Here is a 27,336-nt window from a genome sequence, read left to right as displayed (position 1 = left end):
AATTGTAATTATTCAATACAAGCCAGTGGAAAAAAGACTTCTTTTTAAATAGTCTCTTCGCCTCTACAATCTCTACTGAGATATCCAGCAGATGGGAACAACCACCTCTTCCCTAGAAGTCCACTTGCAAAAACTATAGCCCCCTAGTAATCCACTCTCAGAAACTCTAGTGCTTCTCTCTCTCTGTGACTACCAAGTTCCTCCCTTAAGTCACACATATTGATGAATCTTCCTGTGTGAGCCAAGAGGTAGAATACATCCACAGAGGAAAGATGAGCTCCTTGGCCACAGCTTCAATACCCTCTAAGATTACAACAAAGTATCTCCAAATTAAAATCTTTTTGAAACTAATGTCCAAGGTCATTACTCTGGTTTAGACTTGCTACAGTAAACTCAGAAGAAGCGTGCATCTTATTTGCACAGTTGGGAAGAACAAACACTGTCCTATCCACTTAGAGCCCAATCATTTAAAAACACTGCTGTTCATGGGAACCTGGTGACCATCTTGGAGCTTATTTTATAAAGGGCTACAAACATTCAAAAAGTTCTATAAACAAGCTATTGGGAGGGTTGTTTTGGTTTTATTTCCAACAGTCCTGCCATTCCAAACATTCCTACTGGCACCATTCTGCACTACAGCATTGAGAAGGAGTGTCCTTATAGACTTATAGATATTTTTAAGTGTTGTCTTTGATTTCAAAAGAATCAAATTTAGCAGGTCCTGCTAAAGCTCCAGTAATCAAAGCATGCTCAAGGACCAAAAAAGGCAAGAATACGTTCCCAAAACAGAAGGAAGATAAAATGGTTATTTCATGGCTCCCAGAGGATCCTGTAAAATTATGTATTATGTCTTACAGGTCAGTAATATTGTACTACCAGGTTTTCTCCAAAATTAATAGAGCAAACAACATGTCCAAACATTGTAACGACGGACTACTTCAGACCCTGGGTGGTACAGTCTGCGCAGAGTGTTACAGCATGGTTCAAGGGGTCTCTGAGCAGCCCCCTGGCCCATCGCTGCCACAGTTATGAAAGTGGTGTCAATCAAGACCATCTCCAACTGTGAAACATAAAGCCAAAATATGCTGCTTAGTGGAAAAGAGACTAATCCTGAAGAGAGACATCTATCAGAACTCCAAAGGAGACATCAGCAATATATGTTTGTAAAATTCCCTGTGGATTGTGCAACCCAACACAGAAGAATTTTCTGTCCAGCTGGTCAGAGATTTCCATGTACGTCCAGCTCTGAAACTATTTAACTAAAGGACTTAATCCCCACAAAGCATGTAGATCAGCCCACACCTCCAGCTGACACCCAGCTTAGAGTCAAAATATACTATTCACTGGAACACTCTCTATTCTCCCCATTTTACCTTCAACTTTTCTTTCATGTTTGAAGTCTCTCTCATCTTCTTGTACTCTTTGATGTCTGTGGCCTGAATGGCAGATTTTGATTTTGAAATCCAGTTCAAGAGCTCAGTACTTTCAGCATCAAACCTGGTTTAAAAGGTCAGACAATTTTTTTTGGTCATTTTTCTCTATTCAGTCACTCTGTCTTAAAAATCAGAAGTCTTAAAGTTCAGCACATTACTCAATCACAAAACAGCAAGGCTGCACACAAGATTCATGTTTCTCATATTAATACTCACAGGTGGTCAGAGAGAGACAGACTTTCAAAAACCTGACACAGTAAAAAAGTTATGTCTATGGTATTACCATTTGGGAGCAAATTATAAATGCATGGTGCGGTTTATTTCTTCATTTTTTTATATATATCTTCATGCATGTTTCTTTAAATATGGCACAAAAGATATCTCTCAATGTAGAGTATTTTAAAAGTTCTAAACTAAACCTCAGGAACAAGACAAATTAGTATTGCAGCTCTAGATTTTGTAAAAGTCTGCAACAGTATTTAGTCTGAAGAAAAAGCTAGCAGCTTAAGCACTCACGGCAGTGATAGTGGACAAACCTTTTTGAACGCTTAGCTGACTAAAGATTAGCTTATAGCTTAATATTTTTGGACATGTCTATACTAACATAACTTTCTTATACCTAAAAGCAATAACCCACCACCACCAAAAATAAAAAAAAAAAAACAAACAAGAAAACACCAACTTCCAAATTGACCAATACTGTACAGAACTTGAGAGAAGGATGGACTACTACTATACAGGCCACAAGTCAGGCCATATTACAATTCCACTACTTAACACAGTGTAAATCCTAACACGGAATAACAGCCTAGCAACAAATGCAGAAGTCACTGTTAGTCACTCAAAGTTTTCATGGGAAAACCCACAAAATTCTAGTTACTGGCCATTTGTTGGTTTAGACATAAGTATCTGGGATCAGGCAAAAGCATCAGAAAGTTTAACCTCTTTTAACTGACTGTCCCCAATACAGTTTGAACTCTAAGAAAAGATCAAATCACTTTTGCTTTCAAAGTCTAAAATATTTCTACAACTCATGAGACACAGAGAAGGAACCGACGGGCTGTTGACTGTGTTAGCGCCCTGGGATACCCACATGCGCACACCACCCCCACCAGGGCTTGGAGGATCTGACCAGGGTCCGCAAAAGGGTTTGAGCAGGTTCCTCACCCATTCAGACCTCCATTCCTCCTCCAGAAAAATGAAAAGAACAACTCCTCTTCACTATGTGAACACACATCACCTATAGCACAGCAACGCCCTGCTCTTAATGCAGCCCTCTATCCTCTCCCTAAATGACCTGCCAAAGGTTTAAACTAGTGACACCTCAAAGAAATGCTCACTTTCTCAGGCAAATAGAAAAAGTAAGATGAGTATACAGAATTTACTTTCTAAATTTATCTGAAAACAATTCTTTTAGCTTTAGGTATACTATTTAATAAAAGCACTGCCACACATGTTATTAAATACTGTTTATCCTGGAGAAGAGAAGGCTCCAGGGAGGCCTTACAGCAGCCTTCCAGTACCTAAAGGGGGCCTACAAGAGAGATGGGGAGGGACTCTCTATCAGGGAGTGTAGTAACAGGGTGAGAAATAATGGTTTAAACTGTAAGAGGGTAGATTTAGATTAGACATGAGGAAGAAACTCTTTACTGTGAAGGTGGTGAGGCACTGGAACAAGTTGCCCAGGGAAGCTGTGGATGCCCCATCCCTGGAGGTGTTCAAGGCCAGGCTGGATGGGGCTTTGAGCAACCTGGTCTAGTGGGAAGTGTCCCTGCCCATGGCAGGGGGTTGGAACTAGATGATCTTTAAGGTCCCTTCCAACCCAAACCATTCTAGGATTCTATACATGCAAATCAGTCAGCCACTCTAGATACACTTGTGAAAGGAAATATCACTGTAATATTGTTCTTATTACTAAATACCAGGTGCATGGAATAGGTCCTCTGAGCCTTTTGTGCCTTTGCTCCCGTTTTTCCTACATATTTTACGAGGATTAGGAATAAATAATAAATAAATCAAAATACTTGGCACTTTCACAACACGTTTTAACCAAAGATAAGAAGATGTTTTTCCAAGATAAGTGTAATTAATTCTATCTTTCAGCAAAGGAACTGAGGTACAAAGGACTGAAAACCCACTTTTTTGAGAAACATCACCCCTGTTTCCCTTTTAGTTAATTAATGAAAATTAATGGAAGCTGCAGGATTTCTGTGGCTCTGAAAACAAGGCTGTATGTTCCCTTCCTGTTCCACAAACCCAGCCTCACAACAGCAACATAAGTATTCCTCACTTGCATAAAAGAAAAATCAAAAGGCAAGACCAAGAGACATGAGTCTATGTAGTATCTAATAAGCAAGGGAAAATGGTAGCGACAGATACTTACTTTTTCTTTGCTTCACTGTCCCCTGGGATTTGCCTTTTCTTTGGGAGTGGCGGTGGGGGCAACTCCTGTCTGGATTGTTTAACCACTACCTGTTCCTTCAAGGGCGTTGTTTCTGCAGCAGTCTTCTGTGAAACCTGTGACATCCCTATGCTTCCTACAGCCTGAGTTACCTATACAAAATAATTTAGAAGAAGGGTTAAATGCCATTTCTAACACAAACTGAAATGCTTTTGCTTAGTTCATTTTATTCATCAGTCATAAAAGCCCATTATTCACTCCTACAAATGACCACACCTAGCTGTCATGAAGCACCTTTATCACAGATGCACTCCAGAGAAAAATGTCATTATTCTCATTTTAGAGATGTGAACCATACATCAAAATTCTCAGTTCAACTAGAATTTCATGCCAGTCCAAGTGAACTAGAATCAACAAAATAAGCATCGTATCTATTTTCTTTCATAATTGCTTGTTATGGGTCTTTGGGTTTATTAACACACAATTCTATACTGTATACTCATACTCCATAAAACCAAGCCTATATCTCAAAAAGAGCTGATACAGAATGGATTTGACCTAAAAATTCACTCAAGTCAATAGAAACTTTCCACACTCTTTAACAGGTTATAAAGTAAGTCCCATGGGAATCAACCTGGAAGTTCTAAGTATATGCTTGATATTTAGGGGGAGTGAAAGGATGAAGACAGAATTTGTCACTCTCCAGTGTTTTGACTCAAACACAAGAACAAATAAAAGCCACATGGCTGAAATGGACCACTACACAGACTGCACAACTCATTCGCTATACACTAAATGGATCGTGAATCAGTGCCACAGACTTCACCATAATAACATTTCAATATCACAAAAAAGGGACATATGAGTCATAAAACTGTCAAACAAAATTCTCACAGAAGCCCATGGGAGTTCTGTCTAAATAAAAACATTACCAAGCACTCAAAATACTAAAATAAATATTTAACAATCCAGCTTGGCTACCATCATTACTTATCAAACAAACAACTACTCTATTTTCAACAGATGAGAAATCATACTCACAGAGCATAAATGTTTGTATGACTCCCATTTATTTATCTATTCTGGGTTTGGGGGTTTGTCTTTGTTTTCTTTTAGTATCAGATTTTATCCAGTCCCAGCACTCTTATAATGTTTAAAGGCATTTGCATTGATTGATAATACATGGCAAGCCTGCTTTACTCATCAGAAAAATGAAGCTTAATCTGTGTGAGAAAGGAGTAATAGTACTAGTCAGGTTAACAACTTGGGGTTTTGAAGACCAAGGAATGCAGACAGCTTTGTCAGAAGGTAAAGTCAGCCCCACGTGAAAGAGCACTCACCTGGCTGTCTAGCCTGATGCCAAGAGCTTGCCTGGGCAATTTTGCTGACAGTATCAGAGGTCTGCATACAGACATCTAAACAGCTAAAAAGTAATAAAGCCTTGTTAAGTACCTGGTTAGAGTAATCCTCTAGCTTCTGAACCAAACCGTCCCACCTCTGAGTTAGTTCTTCTTGATCCTGATCGATTTTACTGGATGCTCTGCCATTCCCCAGGATTTGAGCCACATCCTGACCTAGCTCATTCAGCTGGTCTAGTGTTTGCCGTTTCATACCCATGTCCTCTTTCAAAATCTGAAGTTAAAAGAAAACATTATAAGGCAACATCAGGTATTCTGCCACCCCTTAGCTTTTATTTGGGGAGGAGAGGGGGGAGGGCGGGCAGGAACCTGTACTACCCGAGCCAGATGCATCATAGGTTTCAAAATAGTTCTCTTGTGTAACAAAGCACTAAGACACTCTTTAAAAGAGCACATCCCTGAAGCAGCTCCTAGAGCAACCAGCAGTATCTCTTGGGTAACAGTTACAAATGGTTAGTTCAGGTACAAGCCGCACCAATGTATTAAAAGAACAGAACAAAAAACCAACCCAAACCACAAACCCACACTTTGGAAAATACAGCTGACTGGTGGCTTGCAATAAACTCCAAACCCTGTCAAAAACCCAGGGCAGCTGTTTCAAAGTCTGGCACACCACCCTGGAATGGCCCTGGAGTAAGTTGTATGCTTTTTTTTAAATTCAAGTGAAAGAATCTGGCAAGGAGACAGTACTGTCCTGGCTTCCAAAGAATCATGCATTTACAGCTCCTGCTGGGGTCAAACTGGTAATCTGCCATTCTTTTAGTCTATGAGGCTTGACAGGATAGAGCAGGACAGCGATACTCACTGCTAGTTTTCGAACATTCACACTCAGGTCTGTTTGATCTTTGAAGTTGCTTGTCTGGACCTTACTCAAAGCCTCTTCTTTCTCAGTTAACCAAGCTTTCAATAAGCACTGCAGATCATAAGAAAAGCAGCAAAAGAAAATATCAAGTTTGTCACATAGCTATTGACAATTCCTTCTTTAAGATCATTGCATTCAAAGCACAGTTCTGCAGTCTTTATACGCAGGAATTTCAGTTGGCACTAACAAAATAGTACATAAAAGGGGACAAAAAATATCAGACTAGACAACTAAGTAATGCTTTCCAGCAAAACAATCTCTACAAAACCACTTCTCAATATATCAGAACACACACACACCCCAAAGTTACTAGTAGCAAACAGATACCTACCATAAGGCTGAGGAAGGACTTATAAATGATATTAGAATTAAATATATCAAAATGGTATGTATGCTTTCTTTCATGCTCCACCATTCTTCCTCTGTGATTCAAAACCAGCCATTACAAACATTTTCTCACAGAAGCTACACCACCGATAACTCAGAGCTCTTAGGAAGTCATTCAAAAACTCAGGTATTAATTAGTTACCTCCCTGTTTAGGGCACCTACTTCCAATTGCAAAATAACTTCAAGAATACTGTCTCATTAACTGCTGAAAGCTGGAGTGATCTGCTCTGGCTAATACAAACTCAGGGATCTTGAGCTTTTTCTACTTTTTCCTTGGGAAACCTGTTCTGGATCTCACTTCTCTTCAGTCACGCAGCATTCCTATGGGAACTCCAGCAATAACTGGCACCGGGTATCAGGAAGCATGTTATAAATTTTATATTATGTTGTAATATATTGCTGCTGCTGCACAGCCATCTCCATAGATTATAATATCCAGCTCTCTATCAGCTCTGGCGTACTGCTACTCCTTGGTGTTTAAAAAAAAATAAAATGATACAGCAAGGCAGACCTTTTTGTTCTTTGAACAGCACACTTTACAACAGCTACTAGGCTCCTCAGTCTAGCTGCATATTTTTGGCATTGTCCCAGAACTGACTACAGCAACATTTGGGCCGAAGGGTTAACGCAGTTTACATTGCCAATGTAAACCAATATGCAAAGTGTACACACAGCAAATATGATGGCGGTGGAATTGCCATGGGGCTGTGAGAAACGGAATTATAACACCACACATTTTCTGGAAAAGTCATGCTGGCATCCCAGCCAACATATTTTATGCATAAGAGGAGCTTAAAAACCCTTCAATGTATTCAATTAATTTCTGCTAAATCAGCAGTTAAAGATAATTCTCCCAAGAAAACTGAAACATAATTATCACGGTGCTAAGACATATCTGGCATTGATTGAGAAATTTGTTTCCTGAGCGGTAAGAATTGTGTTGACTTGGCAGTGTGGGTTCCAAAACTTTTCTAGGCAGCCACAAAAAGGCTGATGCATCACTGTTGCTCATCTCTCCATTTGGTTGGATGAAATAGAAAAATGATAGTACCCAAACATTTTAGCTACTTTTGTGTTAACAAAGTGTTTGTATTAAAGTTTTTAATTAGTTCCAAATTGCAATTTTTGTAAGACGCTTGGTAATTCTTGAGGACATAGAACTGTAATTCAAACCTGTTAGTAATAAATGCACTGTTCAGAGTTGAACAACGAATGCAAACAGGCTGATCTAAACCACCTAAATAAACTTCTACTTCCTCATTACTTGCTAGCTGACATTCTACATTAAAAAAACAACAATTAACTTTTTCAACTTTTACAGTGCAACATAATTACATACAAATTAAAAAAAGTTGAAAGCAAAGAAACTCCAACATAAGATGACACTCTTAACAGTATTGTAATAGTCAATGAGTGTTCACTTTTCCCCAGACAAATATAAAGGTGGAAGAGGACAGAAATATGTTCACATAAGGTCATCAAAACCGAGAGCACCCGAAGTCTGCACCTTGACATACACAGAATCCTTATTTCTCAACTCAGAGACTTACCTTGCCGAAGAGTTGCCAGGAAGTGTTAGCACACAATTTTCTGTATGTACATACACATATGCTTATGCGGTATTTTAAAGAAATATATATAAATAGACAGCTGGCATTGCATAAACCAGAATCTGAACCTCAGGGCCATATTACCAACAAGGTCACACGAGCTACAAATTCAGCTTATCAATATACTGCAAATAGATATGGGAGGGGTCAGGGAGAAACACATACGTAACCCCAAAAAATGCAGACAAAACATCCCTGTCAAAGAAACCAGGCTGTAACTGATAGCAACAGCTGTATCAGCACTGTTCTACTTCTTTCAAACGTCTAAACAATCTGCACATACAGCAGAGTTCAAGCAATAGCTTACAGTGATAAATACCATCATTTAAGAAAACAAAACAATTTAAGTAAAACCTTCAAAGGAAAAGCCATCAAATATTTTAAGCTGAGATGCAAAATGAGCTCTAGCACCAGGTATGCAAACCTAACACATATAGTTGTGTGACCATATTTTTTATGCCATCAGTTAATTTGTGTTTCAGCAGTATATTTACCATATATGTAAAATGTGTGATATCAAAGCAAGACAAAACCCACAATGCCATCTTCTTCACAATCCAACTGTTTACCTAAACTCAGCAAAGTAAGACAAGCTGCACGCTTTGCTATATTAACCAAATATTTTATGTTACTGATTTTGAAAACAGTATCTATTGATTAGTTGACTGCAGAATTGTGTACATGTATATCCATGTTGGAAGCACATATACCTTAATTATGGAAAATTTCTGTGATGACCGAACCACCAAATACTTAGTGATTCATTGTCACATTGCTACCATGGATATTCCCACTTCTTGGCCATTTCGCAAACTACCTTGGAAATTATTTTATAAGGAGTTATAAACTTTCCTACTTAAACTTCGGAAAATACTTCTATTGCACTGCACAGGTACTCTACTCCTCAAGAAACACTGGGAACTCAAACAGTAACACAACATCTCGTTTTTCAAGGCTTTTTTCTGAGAGCTGTTAAACCCTCCTAAGGGGTTTGGAGTTTGTTTTGGTTTGGTTTGTTTTTTGTTTGGTTGTTTTTTCCCCTCCACAAATCAACCAGTCACTCTGGGTAACTGAAGAGGTACTAACCTGCTCTTCCAGCAGGTCCTGCCACAGAAGCTGAATTTCTTGCAACTTGACCCGTCGTTCCTCAGTCCAACGACAAACTGCTGTCCACCGCTCACCGAGCCTCTACAAAAGCAGGAAACACTCATGAACATACACGAGCTTCACAAGGAAACTCAAAAATCAGATAATCAAAAGCATAATTTCTATTTCACAGTAACCGCTTTCTACATTATAGCTACCTCCTTGCCAGTAATCGCCATTGTTGTTTTGCACAAAGCTGGAGGTTAAAACTTTCAAGAGCATTCACCTATGGCCCTATCTCTGTTCTTGCTGAAGTCAGTGAGCTCTTTGATTGACTTCAAAAGGAGCGAACAAAGAAGCATGAATTTTGTTTAAATAAATTCTGTTTCACAGTCCAACTTCTGACAAAAACAGGAAAATATTTTACACTATATTCCCTAGGTAAATTCTGCTCACGTTTCCCCCACCAGATTTTAACTTCCTAGTGAAAATTACTTATATAAAATAAGAGTTGTACCGTGCATCTTCCCATTTTAATGAAACCGATGAGAGAATACACTACAAAAGTGCCTAAGTCACTGGGAATGCAAAGAGCTTGACTCATCAGGAATTGAGCTTGAAAGTCACGAAAGCACTTTTGCAGATTTTACCGTGAGCAAATTTAACAATTCTTTACGTTAGTATTACTTCTATCAAGAAAAAATTACTTTAAATTACTTTCTCAGATAAATAGTCTTCAAACACAAAAATGTTGATTGACAATTATATGCAAAGGTTTTAAGTGTCCGCTACTACTGTCAAAAGAGGGCTCCTACATTACAAGAGGTGATGGTTTTAAACTAAAAGAGGGAAGATTTAGACTAGACATAAAGATGAAATTTTTTACAAAGAGTGAAACACAGGAACAGGTTGCCTAGGGAGGTGGTAGATGTCCCATCCCTGGAAACATCCAAGGCCAGGTCAGATGGGGCTCTGAGCAACATGGTCTAGCTGAAGATGTCCCTGGTCATTGCAGGGGGGTGGACAGGTGAACTTTAAATGTCCCTTTCAACACAAACTATTCTATGATTTTACCTGTAATTGTTCCTCCAGAACAGCTGTTGCACTTTCCCCACTGCTTTCATCAACAATGACGACCATGTGCGTTAGGGAGTTTACCTTCACCTGCTCTGTCTCTAGGTCACTCTGCAGGCTCTAGAACAACAAATCTGAGGTTACCAACTTTACATTTGCTAATCTGCTATTTTGGCCACAGTGACTAACACAACTGCTGTAGCAAAGTACTTCAGATTCAACAGTCAAGCATAGATTTTACCTGGGAATCACTGCACAGTTTCAAATAAATGTAAGCAAAAGACTGCTAGAAATGAACCCAAAGCCATCCTGTTAAAACGCTGGAAAACATGATGGAATGTTTTAAGCTGTATGCACCATACTTGACTAGGAGAATCATGTGACAACTGCATTGACTTCCTGTGTGTATACTGTTACAGGTAAGAGAGCTTATGTTTCTACAAAAAGCTATTACTGTTAATAAGCAAGTATTATAGGGCATGCCAAACAGGAAACAATCACTAAGACCATTTATCTTTTAATAGTTGACAATTTAACTCTCCTAAGTACCAACAGTGCTATAATTGATCATGATGTTCCAAGACAATAGTCAAAAACTGCAGAAAGCATACAGTTTCACTTAGTTGGGAATAATCTGTAGATTTAAGTATTCAGAGAACTGCTGGAAGAACAGAATCCATGGTTAAAGCCTACCTCTGAAATATCTCTGCAAGATCAATATGCCCTTACAGTACCGTAAATATCACTTTTGATCCCAGAATATCCTAAGCTACTCCATGAACAACACACTTCAAACTCCCCAGACTTTAAAGACAGAAAAAAGAATTTAAATGCGGGACAGGAAATTACACAGACTAAAAATACCTCACAGGGCAAGAACTTCGGAGTATGTCCCATGCTGGGGAGAAAGTCAAACCTCAGCACTGAGTATGAAAACCAAAGCTCCATGACAAGTATGAAAAAGCCATCTTTCTCCTTCAAAAAAAAGACTGCAGGCTAGAAAGGCTGGACTCCCATCCAGAAATTTAATTGAGAGACAAACCATTTCTGAAACGTTGTACACATCAGAGAGCAGTGTCTATGCACCCCCCCAGGATGCGATCCTTGTAATTGCAGAGACTAGAATCAGTAATTTGGGAGGCCCTTCCTGACAGTTTTAGCTTCTGCTTTATTTTAATCTGGGAGTCTCAAGCATGCTTTAGCAATGCCTGCCAGTCATTAAAAGCAAGTTTGCCCACAGGTCATTTCATACTGTCCCTCACACCTCAAAATTTACCTGGAGAGACACTCCGTGCAGGAAATAAGGTAACACAATTTCCCCTACAGGTTTCACTTCCTGCATGAGGACAACAGTTTCTGCTATAGTCGTCAGTGCTCAAGTGTTCAATTAAGAAAGATACTTCCAATTCCTTTCTAGCCCATCATCCTTTTCCAAACATCAAATGCAGCCCCTCAGCATACAACCGTATATGACTTCTGACACAATCCAGTTTCTCAGCTAAGGAACCCACCAACGTACACATCTTCCAAATACTTCTCCCACACATATTACGTGACAGACAAAAAGGTTTACTTTATGTTCTTCCAGCTGTTTTTGAAGGGACTCCAAATCCTCTGCTAAGAGCTGAGATTCCATCTTCTGAATGCGTTCTTCTGTGACCGTCAGCCAGTCGGACAGCTGCTGCAACTGCTGCTTCTGGAGCTCCATCAGCACGTCATGCAGGCTGCAGGGGGAAGCACAGGCAGAGTTATTTCAGAAACAGTTTTCCTAAGGAAAGAGACTAAGTTCTAGTTCCTACAGGGAAGAAGCGAGGCCATTCACAAACCAGTTAGCTATTATCAAATAATACTTTCACCATTAAGCTAAGGAACACAGTTAAGTATCCTTGTTTCTTTCTCAACAAAAAAGTTAGTGAACTATGCAATTTGTACCAGGGATTGTTTCTTGCAACAGGGATCTGCTGAGAGCTGCAACAAAATGCAGTTTCTCCCTTGATGTTCAGCTCTTAGCTTGATAACCCACAGGCAGGAAAAAATTCTTCTAAGTGTAGTTTATTTGTGTAAACATACATAGCTATTGACATCTACTATATGGTTTATTGAACTATTGAAACAGTATTAAAACCACATTTATGTAACTACTGCAGGTAGATACTATATACTTAGTCTGGCACATTTACATAACGTAACAGTCACAAAATACAAGAATCCAGAAGACCCCAGTTATATTAGTTTCCTTTGTTTCACCTTGGAAAGTATGAAGAAGGTGAATTTCATGTCAAACTGAAGAGTTATTTAAAAAAAAAAAAACCAAACCCACAAACATCTTGCAAATGGATGCGGACCAACCCCTCCGAGTCGCAGTAAGCAGCAGAGGTCGGCCCCGCAGCTCTAGAAGAGGTTGTGCAGCGTGACTTACCGGGACTGTCTGTCCATGCTCTCCACCCTGAGCTCCTCCCAGCGGGAGTTCAGCAGCAGCATTTGCTCCTGGATCTCAAACTCCTCTTCGGGGGACAGATTTCCCTGGGCCACCAGCTGGTTTCCAGCTTGCAGAACACTGCCCACGCTGCTCTGGTGCGCAGTTAGTTCCATCATGAAAGCCTGGAAACGGTACAACCAGCCATGTCACCACGATCTGTGAGCTCCAACAGGAGTTTATGAATTTGTAAATGTCCTAACAAATTGTCATGTTTGAAACAGTGCAGCAGAATGAGCTGGCACCATCAAACACACAAGCATGGCAGACCTGTTCCTCTCTGAGAAAAGATTCTCCGTGAGCTACAAAAATTCTGGAGCGAGTAAAACAGAGCTAATTGAAGATAAAAGGCTGACCACTTTAGAGAAAAAGCTGTTTGTAAGAAGATAGCCTTTGAACAAATGTACCAAGAAAATAAAACAGAAACTTACCTGTGGCCAACAGAACTTAAAAGAAGATCCTAAATGTACCATAGGAAAGCAAATAGAACCCTATAAGGTAATAACATTAAAAATTCACATTTTTCCTATAAATCCAAAACACCTCTTCCTTTGGCTCATGGCTTTAAAAATGTAGCACAAGGAAAAAAGAATTCTTCATATTGATCAGCATTCAGATTTTAAATTCAGTTGTACACAGTAAGCTGACACAGGAGAAAACTAAAACCTCTAACATGATGTTTGAAACTTTTAGCAATATTAGAACATTTGTTCAGACTTGGAACAGCACCAAAACAAAATAATTTGGAAACAACAATAATTTGGAAGCAACGACACATGTTTATGAAAAAAAAAAGCCTATGCTAATCGTGACAGGGGGACCACTGAATTAAATTGACATTATTATCAATTTCAGCATTGCCTTCATTTAACAGCAAGTGACATAAGGCTGACCAGGCTTTTTAGTAGTTGGCAGCAGTGAAGCAGAAAACAGCCTGGATCAGACTGTCTTTGTATTATAGACACCATTGAGCCAGCCACCAAAAGCTGATTAAAAAAATACATTAAAGTTTCAAAGCATATTCCACTGTAAATTCTCCTAAAAAGACCTATTTCACCTTTAAGCAGATATTATTTCTAAAAAAAAAAAAAAACAAAACCAAATCCAAAAAAAACTGACAACCACACACCCACACAAAAAACCCCAACACACCACAAAAAAACAAACACCAAACCCATTACATTCAGTTAGAGGTGCTTTTAATTTTGAAAAAAGACGACCAAAAAACAATGGCAGGTTTTGGATAAGGTCTAGGAAATGGAAGTTCTGCAGCTCTCACACACGCACAAAAAACAACAAATGAATTTTCAAGAGAAGCTTACTTCATGGGTGGAAAATTGCTCTTTGACTTCCTCAACATCACCAGATATTTCCTCCTGTTCCCGAAATGCATCCTCAGCTGACAGCAACCATGTAAGAACTTCTTCCAGAGCAACTTGGTAGCTATCCAAGTCCATATCCACCTCCGTCACCGTGCTGGGAGTCTCTGCTCTAGAACTGCCCTGCTCCTCTTCAAGTGCTACAGCCTAGGCAGCCAAGAGAAAAGTGGTTTTTTAAGAAGTGCACAGAAGATGCCTTTCCAAATGATACTAAAACCAGAACAACACTAAGATCCATTTTAATCCTTCATAAAATTTTAAAAGTAATCATTTGGTACATTTTTAACGAGAAGGCCCACAGTCACCACTAATAAACTTCCATTTTAAAATAACAAACCTGGATGAGAAAGACAACTTTCATTTTACTCATTTAACAGAGCAGTGGATCTTATACCCAAAGAAAAACCCATCACTAGCACCACAAGTTCTGCAGCAAACTCAGTTAAAGATTTTGGGCCACCCTCTCCAGATTGCCAAGACAAATGAGAAAGATAAACAGAAGAAAGAAGCATAACACAGATGGAACTTTATACCTCAACACACAGGATTTTGTACATGAATCAGAAAAGACGAAAAAGAGGAAGATAAAACCACTGAAGTCCATCACAAATATGCTGCTTCATATTTTCCCCAATTGCGTTGCCCAAGATAAAAGACACGTTCCAGAGATAACTGACAAGTGTGAAGATCGGCTAAAATTACAACTCAAGAAAAGCCAGGCAGACTTTTATGACAAACACACCTGCTGCACATTGAACTCTCCATCCTCACATTCCTGCTTGTATCTTCTTGGAAGGGTTTCCACCTCCCGGATGTCTTCCATGGTGACTTGCTTAGGAAGGACCTCAAACAAAGAGGTTAAATACATAATAATGGACTTTTTGTCTGGAAGCTGTACAGCAACATCTGCATCAAAAAAATAAAATATGGAGAAAAATAAATGAAGAAGCTGCTCAATCATTACTTAGAATACAGTTAAGACTTTACAAATAGTGTAAATCACAGGTTCTCCTACATTTGGAAGTGAATTCACATAAAAAGGCATGATCTTTTTGAAGTAAGAACCCAAACCTGAAGTTATTAAGGAATAAAAACTGTTTAAGGAAAATTATTCTGGAGCATCTCCCAGGCACAAATGCAGTTCAGGGACAGTATCCCACATAAACAAACGCTTCCACTTAGGCTCTATCCCCACTCCCAGCACTGGTCAGTTCATTTTCTTACTTTTGATACGGAAAAGAGTTTCACTGACTCAGGTTCACTTATCTCTCAGTTTGAGTGCTACTCGTTCAGTTAACTTTTTTCTTAAGATAGTGATGCCTGAATCTGTAAAGTTTTAGAGCTTGTCTTACAGAATGAATCTTTGGAGGCTCACTTCAAAGCAGAATGACAGCTCAGGATTTTAAAAAAGGGCCATAAAAGTTTCCTGGTAAGCATTCCTGTAAGTACTCACAGCACTGGCAGCTACTGCTACTCAGCGTGTATAGAAAGAGCAAAAAATCCTGAGCTCTTAAGCTATCCCATTCTAAATAATGCTCTAACTTCATCTGGAAAGCACAGACCCTTGTGGCAGAACTCCTATTAAACAAAGCCAGGGTACCAACTTCACCTTCTGTATACTGCCTCTGAAGGCTAAGTCAATCTGAACCTTAACATTCAAGAAGCCAAACCATACGCACGCACAGACATACCCTTACCCTACAATTTACATTCTTTTAAACCCAAATTTAAGGGCTTGAAACAAAATGTCACAGCAAAAAAATGCTGGAATTTGTATTCACAGTAAATGCCAATAGAAGAAATTTCTTCCAAGAGAAAGCAAGAAAGCTTCAAGTCAAGTAAAATAACTATATCCCACCTTCAGGATCCAACAGTTTCTCAATTCCCAAGTGGTTCTTGGCTATGCTGAAAGCATGTTCCAGTCTCTCAACTGGGGACATCTTTATAACTTTATCCCAGCTGAAAAGCTCATGTCTAAAAGTAACGACAAAACAGGAGAGAAAGCAGTAAATTGTACCTGAAGAAAAAATTCCATACCATACAGAATATGAAGTTATGGATATGAAGGTAGCTACCTAAGTAATATAAACATACACACAAAATATAAACATAAATGCATAAAAAACGTGCTTTCTTTTTATGAGTGAGAATCTGGCAATCACAAACCAATTAACTGACTGTTTGTCCACAGCAACATCCACCTTCCATTCTGTGCATTCCATACACACACTAGTTGACTGCAACAGGAGATTAAATACTACTAACAAGAAAATAAATAAACTCTGTGTTTAAAATTTATTCCAGGACCAGTTCTCTTCAGCTATTTCTTTAACAGCATTACTGTTACACTACGTGCTTTCTGCACTGGGCTCTGCTGGGGAATCAAGAATCACTCTGTTCCTGGAGAGCCTCATTCCAAACTTGTAATGTGGCTCGGTGACCACCCCAGACCATCACAGCCAGGAACGGCAGCGGTCTCCACTCCTGCTTGCTCACCCTGCCCCATGGCCTTCCCCCCCCATTTAAAAAAAAAAAAAAAAAAAAAAAAAAAGCCTACAAAAAACTCATCCCATCACAAGTGCTCATGAGAGCGAGTCACAATGCAAATCAGACCAAGGAGCTGATTGATTTACAGTGCCAGCCTTCACCTCATGTTAGTGTTAACCTAACCAGATCTCCAGTCCCGCTGTGCACCCAAAACACACCAGCAGGTCTCAAGAGGAAAGAGCAGAGCACGGAGCAGGATGTGGGGTCGGCAAACAGGGTCCCCTCCTAGTGGTACCTACGCCGACAGGGCATGATCAGCCTAGTGCTGCAGCAGCACAGCCATCAGACTACAAAGCCATTAAAATACTTCCCATTCCCCTGTAATAGCGGCTTCTCATTAAAACACTGCTATTGATTCTGCGCTTTATAGAACTTGGGGAGGAAGAGACGGGCTTGCCTTTAATTGTTTTAATACTTAATCCAGTTGTAAATTGATCTGAGAGTATCCTTTTAACATCTGTTGTGCATTACACTTTGTGAAACAAGAAGGCCATAAGCCAGCTGGGTCTGAGAAGCAAAAAACCAGAGGGAAGGTGGGGTGAGCGGGAAAGAGATGTACAAAGATCCTGGTAGAAACTAGTAGAATACCGTACCTCCATGCAAGAAGAAACAAGGATAACTACATAGACTCACATAAAGCCTTAGCAGAGACTCTTACTCTGAAGAACGCATTGCAACAAGCGTATTGTATATGCACTACCTGCACACTGTGATAACACAAATTTTAATAGAATGTAATCTAGGCATTTACCTATGAACAAGAAAATTGTACCAATGAGCAGAATTAAATTCAAAGAGGAACTAAGCCAATATTAGGAAATGAAAGAGACCAGGCACAGTAAAACGTTAAATGTCCTATTACTTCATATAATTTTATTAAGTACTGCAAGTGTTACAAAGCTACTAGATATTATAGCCAAGAGGTAGCACTGCTAACAATCGTTGATAGACACATAAAGAGAAAAGCAAGCTACTAAACCTCTAAATGGGATACACAAAAATTCTCCAATATGAAATGTCATATTAAGCTAAATTAAAAAAGCAATATTGAAAATGCCCCTTAGGCAGGTGTCATGGTTTAACCCCAGCCAGGAACTAGGACCACGCAGCCTCTCACTCACTCCTCCTTTCCCCTGAGAATGATAGGGAGAAGAGGGAGAAAAGAAGTGGGGGAGGGGGAGGACAACGACAACTCATGAGTTGAGATAAAGACAGTTTAATAGAACAATAACAGAAAAGGAAAATAACAATGACACTAATAATAGTAAAAGAATATACAAGACACAAGTCGCTCTCACTGCCCAGTGAATTGGTTGCCAAGCCTGACCCGAGTAGAGATCGCAGATTACACATGCACCTCACACCCCCAGCCAACCCCCATTTATATACAGAGCATGATGTCTATGGCACCGAATATTCCATTGGCCATTCTATTATTCTGTCTATGCTCCTTCTCAGATTCTATGGGAAGCTGAAAAAAGTCATTGACTAGTATAAACATCACTTAACAACTAAACCAATATGCAGTACTGACATTCCTTTCATACCATATCTGAAAACGCAACAACCACTAGAAAGAAAATTAACTCTGCCTTAGCTGAAACCAGGACAGATGGGAAGCACTACTGGCTAGGTAGGCTAAATAGCTTTGTTGTCCTGCCCCAATCCCCTTGCAAGTGCCTTTTAAAGGTTCTCTTTCAAAGCCGACCTAAATTTAAACCCAGTTCAAGATTTCTCAGAAGTGTGAGGAAAATGGTGCTTCCCTGGCTAAAGGACTGGTGCCTGGGGACAGCAAAGCTGAATTCTGACGTTCTGGCAGCTGCCAGGCTCCCAGAAAGTGAGAATAAAAGACTCGGAGATCAGCAGAGCCAGGTAAGTGAGAAAGTATAGGAAGCCAGAGGAAAGCGCAGTTACTCAGTTAAAGTTTTCAGCAGGGGTTTTTGCTACTTAACAGTGCTCTGAAAATGGCAGAGCTCTCAGACTTCAGATCGCGCAAAGCTCAAGTACATAGTCACAATGCATAAGGACACAACAAACAGCCTGAAGCCAATTTTGCTGCTTCTCTCCTTCTTCCCCTCAGGTCACCTAGGACTCACTTGTGTCTAAAGTTGGCAAGTCTCTCCATCACAAAGCTTCACACGCTCAGCAGTAGAACTATGCCACTACAGGCAATTATGGCAGTAAGAAAACCACCAGTACAGCTCACACCATCCAGATAAGGGACTTAGTAATACTTCTGATGAGCTCCAAAGAGACCTTTGCTAGTATTGCTCTGCCTTGCAGAACAGTCCTTCCAAACCTTCAGGAGCCCTCAATGTGGTGCAGGTGCTCCCCACGCACCCGTGCAGGCTAAACACAAGCCATGTCTGGTCTACAAGGCACAGAGGTGTGTCAGGACAGGCCCATCCTGAAGTCAGCGATCCTCTGTCAGAGCCTGTCATTTCAGTCAGCAGAGGCCAAATGGGCACTTAAGAGCAGAGAACAGCAGAGTCAAAGCAAACGTATGCTTTTGTGAACACTTTGTATCTGCTGGATATAAATATTCTGGGTGTCTGTAAAGCATTTGCCATGACAGATACCTGGTGGCCAGGAGGTCTGGTTAAATTCTAGATATTATCATACCATTACAATGTTAAAATGGTTATTAATGGTTAAGAACAGTCAACCCTTGCAACGCAATGAACTGACTTCATTTAAAGTACATTGGATTAGAATGGATTGCCTAGAAGCAGATCTCAAAGAAACTTAAAAAAAAAAAAAAAAAGGACTGGTAATTTTCATTGGACTCTGTAATGATGATTTCTTTAGACTACCAAAGAGTTCTCCAATAATCAGAAAGAATACAAAAGATTTGTGCAAAAAAGCTTTAACGGTATTCCTTATAAAGTATAATGAACAAACTAATGAATACGCTACGGACACCTGAAGTATTCTATTACCCTTTGATTCTTCTGCTCAGCAGTTCTCCTCAAAGAACCGCATCCATTGTATTTCAAGCAACATACATTCAAAAACTAAGAAAAACTACAGTGTCTGTCTTTCTTATTCCTTTGTTTTGAAGCTTCTGTATCTTTCTACTAAAATGATACAGCAAACTCCGACTGAAGAAACTTTTGCCTTTGCAGAGGAGGGTGGGCAGGAGGAAGGAAGTACAGGGGAAGGAGGTGGTCAGCCTCCCCTGCAGAGACCTGTTCAGCATATTTGCTGTACGATGCATACTAAGCGGTACGTAAACCCACTTCAATTAGCAAGCGTGCATGCATTGCAGGAACTGAGAGAGTTACACTGCTGCTTTGGCTCCACCCTTTGCAAGGCTCTGGCAATATCCCTCCACTGTTAATGTTACCACAACAAAACAAAACAAACAATGAATCACAGAAAAAGACTAGAAGCTGTCAAATGCTCAAGCAAGAAGACATGGGGAAAAAAGGTGCTTACTTCTAAGCTCTCAGTGCTTACTAGGTCTAAGATAAGCTGTTTGCCACTTACTTGTGTCTGTGGATGACAGCATTAAAGGCAAGTCCATCTGCCCAGCTTGTGGTGAAGTTCAGAACATTGACCTGACTGTAAGGTCTTGTGGATTGCCGAACCCAGCTCAGCAGGATCTTCTCACTGTTAGTCTGCTGCAAATCTGACATGATGTTCTTCATGACATCCTTCACCTGCAAGACAGCAACAACTACATGTTACAGACATGTTCTCTACTTTTCCTGCTTACAAAACCTTTGAACCAAGCTGTTTCACAAATTGTGAAAGGGTCTTTCCCATGAAAAGCTATGAATCAAACTAACTCCTCACATGAAATTTGGGAATAGGAGTCTTCAGGCCATCTATGTACTCTACTGATCACAACAACCAGTAATGCTTCATGTAATAATGACACATTACTCTTAAATTAGGATCCTTCCCCTTCTCCGTGCTGCCTACACTAAGCATGGGCTATAATATTTCCCACTGCCTTGTGCTGTGGTTCCACCAGTAAACAAACCCCAGAAATACAGCTTGCGCAGGTTTTCTGCAAGAAGAGCACATCTGCTCAGCCACATAAGTAGTCTGCTGTTTGGGTACTTTGCATAAGAACCCATCAAAGTCTCTCCAAGTGGATTCAGTGATCCTCCCAGGTACTGGATAAACTAGAAGCAATTCAATCTATGAGACTGAGAAACAAACGTGCAGAGCAACATATAAGATGCAAGCCCGACACTGCTACCTAGATAGTAAAAAAACACCTGCTAACACAAGTGCCTAAAAGCCTTGAGGAAGGAACATACAGTGCTTCAGCCTGAAAAGCCTCTCTGCAATTAACACCAGCAGGAACTAAACCGAGAGACTGAGTACAACCGAGCGCATGCGAGAATACGTGTCGCAGGAGGCAGCCAATAGACAGAGATCAGAAACCAAACACTGGCCTGCCTTTATTTACCAGCCCAAAATAGAAGCAGTATTTTCCGCCACCAAAACCCCGGGAAGGTTTGTGAGAATCCCAGCAGATCAATGCACACAATTCCTGGAAAGGAAGAGATCTCACAGCAGCCTCTCACCTGCCAGTGCAAGATAATGCTCCACAGCAGCCCCAGCGTCAGCTTGTGATTTCCATCAACGATGTCAGTTCCTCCAATATTCACCAACTCCACCTGGAGAGGTTGGATCAACTCTATATTAAACACTGTTATATCACAGCTTCAAGTCGCAACCCCACCCCATATTCCTGGCTGTCCAGCCACATACTATCAAGTGCTCTGAAATAAAAAGTTGTTAGAAAGAAAGAAGCAGAGATGACAGAGTACTCTCTATCTGAATTTGTCATGACGACTGCTTAAGGAACATGACAAAAGATGGCACCAAAGAGGATACTCCACTGGAAGACTTTTATCCTTTCCTCTAATATACAGATGCATGCCAGCAATCAACACTGACCAACAGAAATGAAAACATGAAGAATCTGATATTAAAAAAAAAAAAAAAAAAAAAAGAAGTTAAGCAGTCCTGCTCCAAGACACCCTCAGAGATAGAACCATGAAAACTGAAATAAGAACAGGATTGTCCTTTGCATGAACCAACATGCAAATGGGACAAGTTTATACAAGGAGATCAAAAGCTCAAGGGAAAAATAAAATTTTCAAGTTTCCCATATGCATAGGACTCCATATAGACTTGGTGATGGTCTAATTGAGATCATTAAAAAGATAAAGACGAGAAGAGAGACAAGGAAATTACTTTAGTAAGCAAGAGAGCAGGAGAGGCTACCCACTCCTACATCAAGTATTCAGCCCTCAGAAGAAGCAAAGCTTAGAGCACGCTCCCAGACACTCATTCAGTGCTACTTTAGAGTCTGAACTCAAATGGGGCATCAAGTCTCCCTTCAGTCAACGCAAAGAAAGCAGCACTAACTCTGAACCTCCTTTTGGAGGGAACTAACAGCAGCACCCTGCATTAGTCACCACCATGCCTATGGAAATCGGGCTAGGAACAGCTGCCTATGGCAGAGAAGACAAACACTTCCCTGGGTGTATGTACACATATAGCAGATGCTGCAATGCACTCCCACGCAGGGCAGATGGTGAGGCTTCATTCTTGTAAATAACCTGAGCCAGAAGCATCCTTCAGCCCAGGGGCAAGCAGCACAGTGAATTCCACCTCTATAGGGAGGAATTTTTTTCCCTTTTCTCTCTTTTTTCCCTTTTTTCTCCCTTTGTCGCCCCTGCTCCAAAACAGTGTTATCCACAGTGCCTACCAGAAACATCTCCCAGCTTATACTAACTCTGAGAACTGCATCTGGGCATTGATTAGGATCAGAGCTGATCATAGAGGAAAACCCTGCGCCAAGGAGCTGGCTAGCAATTAAACAATACGGACAATCAGAGGACAGTAACAGAGCCCGTACTCTGGCTCTCCATGGATGTAGCCTACAGTGACAGAAAAGACAAGAACAAAGTTTCATTTTCTTTTAGATGATACTGCTGACATGTAAGAATATAATGGTATTCCATGAATATTTTTCCTCTTATCACACAATCACAAGTGGCTTCAATTCTACTTTCAGATATCATCTTGACAATTTTCAGTTCCCCATAGGTCTCTTGGTTAGGAAAACCAAATTAAAACTGTGTTGCAAGATTAACATAGAACCACAAATTACACTTCAAAGTACTAAGGAAGCTTGTGGATTGTCCTCTCCCAATTTTTAGAGCAGCTGAAACAATCTTACAGCAATACTCTTTGCAAATACCAGGCATGTATTTTAAAGGTAACTGTAAATTAAACAGGCAAAAACAGGCCAAAAGAATCACCAGTGTGGATCATTAAACAATGCACTGGAAAGCACGCCAGAACACAAGGAGCAGAATGCAAGACTAAAGGTGAAGGACACAAAAAATGAAACAATTACATTGCAAGAGCTTTTTTCACCTCTAATAGAAGAAAAACACTCCTGAGAATGGGTAACAAAAACTTTTCACATTTTTTAATCGCAGGTTAATAATAATAATGTATTCCTCTTGCTAGCCACACCATACACAAAAGAAAATACTCCACATGTCCATTTGTGTATTTTAATGATTCTGAACTAAACCAACGCTTTGCAGGATGCAGCCAGCAATCCACTAGGATGGTGAGTGGACTACTCAGACTTAAGCAAAGATAACCAATAAAAGACAGCTGACAGTGGACAGTCAGTACTACTGACAGGAGACTGATAGTGGCTACAGGGAATGACTTCCAGTGGATTTTTAGTAGTAGTAGTATTTTTAAAAACTTGAAATTCATTACTTAGAACCATTCTGCTCATCAGATGGATGAGGTTCATGGGATCACTTGAACAGCTACACCCTAGGCTTATCTGATCCTTGCAATATATATTTAAACACTTTTATAAATTATTTCACAAGTTATGAATATTCTATAGCCCACAAACTCTCAGGCAACGGAATGCAACTGCTTCTTGGTGGACGCCTTTTCCCTTCATCTTAACAAACACACACTTTCTAATGAAGTTAAACAGTAGGTATAAATCATGTACGTGACCCTAACAACCTTCAGCTAACTAACACCATCCATTTACTTCTAGAAACCCAGATCCTGCCGACTTAAGGAAGAACTAATTAATTATTCTAATTCAATATTATTTTATTTATTATCTTCATAAAATAAATCAATTTCAAGCTGGAAAGAGTCATTACTTATCCATAGAAAAAAGTGAATCAATATTTACAGTACCTCAAAGAAGAAAAAACAAACAACCAACCCACCACTAACTTTGGCTGCTTCCTAGAAATTTGACACTAGTCCACCAACAGGGAGAGGAAATTGCAGCATTATACAGCATGTTCATATCACTCTTCAATCAGTAGTTTACACAAATATGTCAATGCCTTTTTGCATTAGATGTATTTTATTGCCTTGTTCTTATTAAGTTATTTTAGTGCCCTGACATTTGCAAATAGAAATTCTAACTATAGAGAGAATGCTTATCAGGAATTGTTCTTCAGGAGAAAAATGAAATCACTTCACTACAGCACTACCAGCTTCCAGGCAGTAAAAACATAAAAACAAATAAAACATATAATTATTATTCTCATTTTTCTTAAAGAAGGATTGGGGTTTGTTTGTTTGTTTTTTCTGATCAGTAACCAAAGCTCCAAATTAGAAACACTCAGTACAGACTTGACACAGCACTGACAGATGTCAATGGAAAGATCCTCACAGATTTTGAGAGCAGGACGCAAAAACCAGACACAAAACCTGTCATACCCTTACAGATTTTTTTACAAGTTATGCATCACCACTGGAAATTAGTATCTTGTCCTGCCAGGTTCATGAGCTCTGCACAGCTGAGCCTCAAGTCACCTTTACTATGGGAGCTGAACACATCTCAGCAAAACACAGTTTAGTTAATACCATTATTAAGTTAGCATTTTAAGATTTCACAAAATTGCCAGACACTGAAATTCTGTATCAGATAAGGAAAACAGAGAACAGGTTACCCATCTTGCTGAATTTTCATTTTAGGTACCAAAAATCTTTATTCTCTGCATTTTGAACTCATTTACATACAGGAATAAATTAAAGAGTCTATTAAAAATTTGTGGAAAAACATGCTCACGTTGTTCTGATGCAAGACTTGCAGTACTCGGTTGACGTTATTTAAGGCATGTACTCGTGTAGAACCTCGTTCTTTAGGCTGAAAATAAAAAGTTACAATCTGTTCACATCAGAATTAACTTCACAGACCAAACAAAATAAATGATAGAGCAAACAACAGGAACTTTGTCTTAATTTTCTCCAGATTTTAATTTTATTTTACTTTTATGTAGGAACAAAAGCCAAACAAGATCATCCACAACAATTACAAAATGAAAACTGGTCAGAACATTATTCCTCAATTCGAGGCAGAGGACAAGCCTTGGATTCAAAATGTGTTTCAGTTCATCTTCAGTAAATACAGAATTTTTATTCCCAGCATCTGCAAAATTATAAACTGGCAATACAACAGCAAAGTGGGAGTTCCTGGGGAAAATCTGAGGGTTTCGAACATTTGCCAGACTAGTTGAAATTTTTTGGCTCCCAAAAGGGAACAAGCAGCAATTTGTTTCTCTGGCACCAAAAGCCTGCTAAATCTTTGCATACTGGGAAGAAGTTACACTTCTTAACTTTCCCTTCCTTTTAATATGGGGGGGGGGGGGCACAAAGAACAAAAACAACTAAACCACTGCAACTTTTGACAATACCTGCCACTCCATTTACTTTTAATCACTACAATTTAACTCCTGAGGCAGAACGTGATCGTACTGCAAGAGCAGGGAGCTGAACTTCAAACTCTGTAATCCACAGAATTAGAAACCAAAACACTCCTATTGTCTTCAGCATACTTCAAATCAGACCACAAATCATTAGAAGTACTAGTGCAATGCATGTTTAAAAACACGCGCCTGCAAGGTGAAATTTTAAATGGCTGAAGGTTCCCCATAAGGTCAATACCCAAATTTGAGATGAATAGTGAAAACAAGAATTTAATCCCAAGTGATGGCACAGGTTTCTCCATGCCTCATGTATCTTTCTGAAGAGGCCATCAGTGTTAGCAGGGGAAAAGTTTTCAATCACACACACACTTTCCCAAACAAGACTTGAGTATTTTCAGCCCTTTCTTATCTGTAGATCACAAAGGATTTTTCAATGGAGATGCAGATTTTTGCATTGCCTACTAGCTGTTGTCTTTTTCCTTTCATTTTTCTTTAAAGGATCTTTCATGAGCTTATTAGAAAAAGCCCACAGTATCCAACTAAAAGCGCTCTTCCAAATCATTCAGAAGCAGACCTTTAAAAAAATCCTTGTTAAAAATATACACTGTGTGATTAACACCACTGCTTTTACGTGCTAAACAATATGTTAACTCTCAAGAGAGGGTTACATACCTAACTTCAGCCTGACCCTATATCCCACAAGTGGTGTTCATGGGAATTTCACTGGAACTGTAGATAGCAAGTACACACTACAAGCAAAACAAGTTTTTAAATAAATTAAAATTGAAAAAAAAAATCATCACGTTCCACGGTTTGGGTTTTGTGTGTTTTGCTTATTTGCTGGTTTGGTGGTTTTTTTTTAATAAATGGGAATACAACTCATACACATTCCTCTTACCAGAGGTTTCCCCGTCAGACCCTCCAAAAGGTCCAAAAGCTTCCTTCCGTCTTTCAGATCTGTGAACATGTCCTTAACTGGGGGCTTCCCACTCTGCAGAAGAAACAAAAGCAGTAATCAGTGTTTAAGCAGAAACTCTCTGAAAAAAAGTAGTTTTTCCATTTTATCTTTCAATTCATTCTTATTTGGTTCTGAATGCAGTAAATAAAAGCTAGGGGCCTGTGACAGTGATCAGGAAGGCACCCTTCCCTTCTTCAGTGTGTTTTTTTCTCCCCATCTCTATGTTTCTGTCCATCAGTAGCCTAGTACTGAGAAACCAAATCAACATATCCTGGCTCACTTTAGTGTAGATGTGTTAGCACTCAAAGGTGAAAAAGAAAAAAAAAAATACAAAACCTTGGCGAGTTTGAGGAGTCATTTGAGAAAGAATGCTTTGGTCTGGCTGCATCTAAAGGAGGAAGAAACTGGGGCTTTTCAGAAAGAAGCCATTGGGACAAATTCTCTCAGATGTAAAAAAAGACAAAACAGAAAAGGACCTGGAACTGAGCCCTGTGTAGGAGGCTGCCATTCTTCTATACAGACTAGTAGATCAAAAGGTGTAATATATATTGAAATGAATTAATTATTTTCTCTACCTTGGAAAAGCAGCAAAATGTGAAACTCAAAACTACTCTAAATCATACATTTTTAATATTTATTTTCTTTGAGGGTGGAAGGACCCTGTACAAGAATAGTGGTAGATGACAGCAGAATCACGTTAACCTTTTCCATGCTCCCTTTTAATCTTATTTATTAGATTCCCACGTTAAGAAAGTTAACTTAGGAAAGTGTTACAGGGTAGCGGGAGAAGACACAGGCAGCCAGCAACTAAGTGAATTCGCTTTGTAATATTCATCTGCTGGCTGCCACGAGATCAATTAAGCTACTGCTCTCAGTGTCCCTTTGAAGTGACAATTTGAGGAAAAAAAAAAAAAGTTTTCTAAAAAGTACCTAAAACTCCAATACTGCCTTTTTCTATCACCTTGG

General features: G+C 39.6%; 1 protein-coding gene across 7 annotated transcripts in view; it reads right to left on the bottom strand.

Moving 5' to 3' along the window:
* The window catches only part of UTRN (utrophin), a 416,848-nt gene that overhangs the window by 288,131 nt on the left and 101,381 nt on the right, over positions 1 to 27,336 (bottom strand). For 6 of the 7 annotated variants that reach the window (XM_054195259.1, XM_054195260.1, XM_054195261.1 and 3 more), the window contains 15 exons: positions 26,311 to 26,403; positions 24,776 to 24,853; positions 21,216 to 21,308; positions 20,164 to 20,336; positions 15,986 to 16,101; positions 14,870 to 15,033; positions 14,071 to 14,274; positions 12,692 to 12,873; positions 11,846 to 11,996; positions 10,273 to 10,392; positions 9,199 to 9,300; positions 6,058 to 6,165; positions 5,287 to 5,466; positions 3,817 to 3,986; positions 1,374 to 1,497 (listed from right to left, as the gene is read on the bottom strand). In XM_054195259.1, coding sequence (XP_054051234.1) covers positions 1,374 to 1,497; positions 3,817 to 3,986; positions 5,287 to 5,466; positions 6,058 to 6,165; positions 9,199 to 9,300; positions 10,273 to 10,392; positions 11,846 to 11,996; positions 12,692 to 12,873; positions 14,071 to 14,274; positions 14,870 to 15,033; positions 15,986 to 16,101; positions 20,164 to 20,336; positions 21,216 to 21,308; positions 24,776 to 24,853; positions 26,311 to 26,403 — 2,058 coding nt within the window. Of the gene's footprint in view, positions 1 to 1,373; positions 1,498 to 3,816; positions 3,987 to 4,875; positions 5,239 to 5,286; positions 5,467 to 6,057; positions 6,166 to 9,198; positions 9,301 to 10,272; positions 10,393 to 11,845; positions 11,997 to 12,691; positions 12,874 to 14,070; positions 14,275 to 14,869; positions 15,034 to 15,985; positions 16,102 to 20,163; positions 20,337 to 21,215; positions 21,309 to 24,775; positions 24,854 to 26,310; positions 26,404 to 27,336 lie in introns of those variants that run through there. The other variant, XM_054195264.1, reaches the window with a different exon arrangement.

The sequence above is a fragment of the Rissa tridactyla genome, chromosome 3 (assembly GCF_028500815.1).
Source record: "Rissa tridactyla isolate bRisTri1 chromosome 3, bRisTri1.patW.cur.20221130, whole genome shotgun sequence".
Lineage (NCBI taxonomy): Eukaryota > Metazoa > Chordata > Aves > Charadriiformes > Laridae > Rissa > Rissa tridactyla.
Note: the sequence above shows the minus strand (reverse complement) of the source record. Positions and strands in the feature narration are given on the sequence as shown.